We start from the raw sequence: 6,000 nt of genomic DNA, 5'->3' as shown, positions 1-6,000 counted from the left end.
TATATATAAATGGTGCAGGAGTAGCTGTGTGGTAAGTAACTTGCTTACCAACCACATGGTCCTGGGTTCAGTTCCACTGCGTGGCACTTTGGGCAAGTGTCTTCTACTATAGCCTTGGGCCAATCAAAGCCTTGTGAGTGGATTTGGTAAACGAAAACTGGAAGAAGCTCGGCGTATATGTATATATATGTATATGTGTGTATATATTTGTGCATCTGTGTTGTCTCCCCAACATCGCTTGACAACCGATGCTGGTGTGTTTGTGTCCCCGTAACTTAGCGGTTCAGCAAAAGAGACCAATAAAATAAGTACTGGGCTTACAAAGAATAAGCTATGGGGTTGATTTGCTCAACTAAAGGTGGTGCTCCAGCATGGCCACAGTCAAATGACTGAAACAAGTAAAAGAGTAAAAGAGAGAGAGTATATATGCGTAGGTATGGCTGTGTGCTAAGAAGCTTGCTTCCCAACTACATGGTTCTGGGTTCAGTCCCACTGCATGGCACCTTGGGCAAGTGTCTTCTACTATAGTCTTGGGTGAACCAAAGGGAATCTGAAAGAAGCCCATCATATGTGTGCGTGTGTGTGTGTGTGTGTGTGTGTGGGTGGGTGTCTTTGTTTGACCCACCCCACCCACCATTGTTTGACAACCGATGTTGGTGTGCTTACATCCCTATAACTTAGCAGTTCAGCAAAAGAGAGTAATAGGATAAAGTACCAGGCTTACAAAGAATAAGTCCTGGGGTTGATTTCTTCAACTAAAAAGCAGTGCTCCAGCAAGTCCACAGTCAACTGACTGAAACAAATAAAATCTATGTCTCTGTAACTTAGCAGTTTGGCAAAAGAGACCGATAGAATAAGTACCAGGCTTACAAAGAATAAGTCCTAGGGGTTGATTTCTTCAACTAAAATGTGGTGCTCCAGCATGGCTGCAGTCAAATGAATGAAACAAATAAAAGAATATATTGTTACTATAAACTTCAGTGTTTTCTCATCTATTTCCAGAAACTTGAAATTCTACTGATTCTTCAATTCAATACAAAAACCTCTAAAACTCATTAATAAAATTCACTTGTATTTCCACCAAATGTCATTCATAACAAGACTAAATGTAATTCAGACATACGTTATTCATACCCAGATTATTAAGTACCTGCAGGTCTCACTGAAATTACATGCATCTTAGTCATGTAAAAATTTACTGATTTTCGTAACATTGTCTCATTAAGTTAAAATATTTGGATTTTTTTTTTTTTTTTTCTATATATAGGGTTGTTTAAACATATAAACATATAAGTGAAGACGGGTGAGAACAAGTAGAATAATAATCGATGCAGAAATATACCGAATTATTGAAAATAATTGTAATGAGCCTATGAAACTTTAAGTTTCATTGGGTAGAATCAATCTGTTTTAAATAATAATAATACATGTAACTCCTACTAAATGTGCTAAGTGTTCTTCTTTCATTTGTCCACTCACTCATGTACACACATATATATATATAGAGAGAGAGAGCATATGAGAGACAGAGTGTGTATGAGAGAGAGAGAGAGAGAGAGAGAACTGTATCTTGAAGTATGTAGAACCATTGATAAAATATTAGTTTCAAATTTTGACACAAGGCCAGCAATTTCAAGGGAGGGGTAAGCAATTTCAAGGATCAGATCAACCCCAGTGCTCAACTGGTACTTATTTTATTGATCCTGAAAGGATGAAAGGCAAAGTCAACCTCAGTGGAATTTGAACTCAGACAGGACAGCTGTGTGAAGAAGTGTCACACCCTAACAGTGGAAGGAACCTGTGGAAGTGGTAGACCCAGGAAGACATGGGGCAATGGCAAGAGGGGCAATGGCAAGAGACCGAGACCTTTGGAGATATTCTGTGATTGAGAAGATCCAGCAAGTTAAGTGAGATCGCAGCCATGGCCGATACCAGTGTCGCATAACCAGCACATTTAAAAATACCCTCGAATCATCAGCCAATACATCGTGCTTGAGAAGACCAAGTGAAATTGTAGTTGTGGCCAATGTCAGTTCCATCTGTCTGGCACCCGTGCTGGTGGCACATAAGAAACACCATTCAAGTGCTGGTCAATGCCAGTGCCATCTGACTAGCTCCTCATGCCGGTGGGACATAAAAAACACCATCCGAATGTGGTCGATGCCAGTGACCCCTGAATGGCTCCCATGCCGATGGCACATAAAAAGCACCCACTATACTCTCGGAGTGGTTGGCATTAGGAATGACACCCAGCTGTAGAAACCTTGCCAGATCAGATTGGAACCTTATGCAGCCTACTGGCTTGCCAGTCCTCAGTCAAACCGTCCAACCCATGCCAGCATGGAAAGCGGACATTAAACGATGATGATGATGAACATACATACGGACAAAATATGCTACTAAGCATTATGTCTGGTGTGCTAAGAATTTTGCCAGCTTCACCACTTTAACCACTGATAAAATATTGGTAAACTGTGAGATGTTGGTAAAAAACAAAATAAAGTATAATAAAATTTACCTTTCTCAAAATCCTGTATACTACTGGCAGATATTTGTTGATATGATAATAACAGATTATTTAGGCTGGTTCTCTCAGTAACATGGACAAAATCGTACAAAGAGCGATTAACCAAATCAGTCTTTATAAAAATGAAAGAAAAAAAGGAGAAAAATAAGATTAATATAAACAGAAATAGAAAATATTGTCAAATATGAAATAGAAACAGTGCTAATGTAATAATGTGTTGCTGTTGTTCATGGCATCAGCCACAGCCATCAAAATATAAATGCATGATGTAAGAAATAATTTTTTTTTACATTACCCACAGAATATTGCCAAAATGTTGAACACAAGCTCTTCTCTATTTTAGAGAAAAGAAGCAGTGAGAGACTTATACTGACTAATATTGGTCAACTTGCTGACCAGCAAAATACAAAAAGAATCCACTATGACAGAAGATCCAATCTAGATGGTACTACTATATATCTACACACACACACACGTGTAAATGTGTGTATGAAGAATATATAAACAGACATGAGCTACTGATTAGTAACTTCAGAATAAGAGCTAAACAAACTGAGAGTTCAAAGACATTCTGGAGATGGAAAGTATGGATACCAATATATCTTTCTGATAAGCTAATATATCTTTCAAAACTATTCTAGATCAGTGTTTCTCAAAGTGGTGGTCCACGCACTGGTGCTGGTCTGCAGACTGTGCTGGTCCGTGAGCCATCAGCTGCCAGTACACAGCGAGTTTCCAGAAAAGAAAGAAACATAAAATGCTTATGTAATATTGTATCATTTGTTTACAAAATAAATGTACAATAAAAAAAATTGTCAACTTTTATTATATTCATTATATATATCGTTTCCAATATAAATTAATATTACTAAGAAATATTACCAGTCTCTGGCACATTGGAAAAAAAAAAACTGCTGGTATGCCACTTCAGATAGTTTGAGAAGCACTGCTCTAGATGACATGTATGATAGAAAGGAGAAAACGAAGATAAAAACTTACAACAGAGAGGACAACTGGGGTTTTTTATGACATATGCTGAATGTTACAGACTAGTTTTGTGGCTGGACAGCAATATCAGCCATACATAAAGTAACATGGTAGTGCAGTAACACTGTTGATAGGGCCATAACTACTGAAAGATAGTCATAGTTGTATTGGAGGAAAGTGTGTAGCAAATATTATTATTTACTTATTTGAGAGGAGCTCTGTGATAACAAACATACAAAGCAGAAAGAGAAACAGAAAGCAGGAAGTTTGCCAGAATTTTGTGATGAGAGAATAAGAAGTATGAGGTGCTCTGGATTGTGAAGCAGTGAGTTAGGTAAAATTAAGACAATGTCTGTGGGGAAATGTGTGTCCAAAATAACAGTAATATATTCACCCTCAAGTAACAATGACAGAAAGAGGATTGGAAGTGTGATTATGGGAATGTAAGAAATATGTAGGAGGAAGATCTGCTGAATAGAGGGAGTAGCTATTGAAATGAACAGTTATATGGTCAAAATGACTATTAATGATTATAAAGACCGGGAAAGCAACAATATCTATCAAATGCAGTTGTTGAGATACTAAAAAAGATCTGACTGCTGAATCTAGTCTCCAATGTAATCAACCAAGTGAGAAAAAAAAAAAAAAGAATAAAATACAAGATATTGTACCTAAGAAGAAAGGAAATATTTTGGAAAGAAGCAATTACAGAGGCTTCAGATGATGAACCAAGTTATGAATACAATAAAAAAAAGTTTTCATATGATTAGAAAATTTAGATGAGATTAATGTTAAATCAGGATACCACTGAGGCACTCTATATAGACAACTACAAGAGAAGTCTTTAGCTAAGAGTGAACCATTATATCAAGTACTTGTTTATCTGGAGAATGTTTTTGATAGGGTAAATGATGTATAATCTGGCAGCCCTTAAGAAAACTAGGTAGAGATAAATGTTTGTGAGAGTAGTGCAAGCCATTTACAAATGAAGCTGGCTAAAAAGATTTGACAAGGAGTTCAGAGCTGATTTTAATGTGCAGTTAGGTGTTCACTAAGGTTTGGTTCACAACCTGTTCGTATTTATTGCAATCTACTCAACCATAACAGAGAAATTTAGGACAGTTCATGGGAATTCCTATATGCTGAAGTACTTGTTATCAAAGCAGAGTCAAAATGTGCATATAAATTCTAGAATCAAGAAGCCTTAGAGTAAATTTAGGGAAAACTGAAGTTGAAATAAGTAGCCAAGAAAACAGCTCCCTGTTGTCATTAGAGAAATAACTGTGCTTGATGTGCAGAAAAAGAGTAGGTAGGATCTTCATACAATGTATACAGTGTGAACTAATAAGGCAAAAAAGTTGTACAAAGATCACATTCAAATTGATGGTAAATAAAGACATAGTATCTGGGAGGTGTACAGGAGTAGTTAGCAGTCAGAGTAGCCATGAAATGAAATTTTTTCAATACTTGAAAGACTACATAGAAGTAATGGACAGTTACTCTTACCTTGGGGACCTAATTAGCAGTGGAGAAGGGTATTCAGAAAATATAGTAGCCAGGACAAAGAGTAAAAAAACTTCAGGGAACTGCCACCTCTGCAGGTAATGAGGGGATTCTCTCTTTGAGCAAGGGGTAGATTGTATGTTGCATATGTACAAACTGCAATACTGCATGGTAGTGAGATGTGGGCATTACATACATATATGCATATTTGCGCATGTGTATGTGTTAGAGCATGTGTTGTAACATAAATGTATGAGAGAGTATGTGTGTGTGTGTGTGTGTGTGTGTGTGTGTGTGTGTGAACAATCACATAGGTAAAAGGTAGATTAGAAATAATACTGAAATACATTACCGGTAAATGGCCAACAAGTGATGTTATGCTCTCAGAGGCATAAAGAATATTTCCTTGTTGTGTAAAAACAAGTAAAAAGCTGTCTAAGGCCTGTAAAGAGAAATCAATATCAAATATGAGTTAAAAATGAAAAAGCAAATAAATAACAATAATATTGGTTTCTAATCTATATACCAAAATGACAACAGACAAGAGGACATTATAAGGGCTAATTATAAAAATGATGCAAGTTTAAGCCTTTAGCATTCAAGTCAGCTGTATTTGACCCAAATATTCTATTTGTTTTACATTCAAATTAGTCAAATCTGGCCTCTCACACTTACCCTATGATGTCATTTAAAGGAAAATAAACAATCACCTATTATAAGGCACTTTCAGCCTTGGAAAAATGAAAACTCCCTATTATTCTTGACTAAGAAATTTAATATAGAGTGGCGTATTGTCTGTTTATGATAAGTTCTATAGTTACAGAAGTGCAGTTGGCTGAGCTTGTTCAAAGTGCATGCAGAGCATGCACTCATATGCACTCTTTCAATGTTCAAGTATTACTCACTTATAGAGTTACATCAAATTATGTGTGGACTACAGATCTAGCTATTTAACTGAGTCCATTGTGGGAATTGCCTTACTG

At 36.5% G+C, this 6,000-nt stretch overlaps 1 protein-coding gene across 5 annotated transcripts in view; it reads right to left on the bottom strand.

Moving 5' to 3' along the window:
- Positions 1-6,000, bottom strand: part of LOC106876780 (circadian locomoter output cycles protein kaput-like) — a 139,472-nt gene that overhangs the window by 56,253 nt on the left and 77,219 nt on the right. For all 5 annotated transcript variants that reach the window (XM_052973694.1, XM_052973695.1, XM_052973696.1 and 2 more), the window contains 2 exons: positions 5,370-5,459; positions 2,519-2,639 (listed from right to left, as the gene is read on the bottom strand). In XM_052973694.1, the coding sequence (XP_052829654.1) occupies positions 2,519-2,639; positions 5,370-5,459 (211 nt within the window). The remainder of the gene's footprint in view (positions 1-2,518; positions 2,640-5,369; positions 5,460-6,000) is intronic.

This window comes from Octopus bimaculoides, chromosome 16 (genome assembly GCF_001194135.2).
Source record: "Octopus bimaculoides isolate UCB-OBI-ISO-001 chromosome 16, ASM119413v2, whole genome shotgun sequence".
In the NCBI taxonomy this organism is placed as follows: Eukaryota; Metazoa; Mollusca; class Cephalopoda; order Octopoda; family Octopodidae; genus Octopus; species Octopus bimaculoides.
Note: the sequence above shows the minus strand (reverse complement) of the source record. Positions and strands in the feature narration are given on the sequence as shown.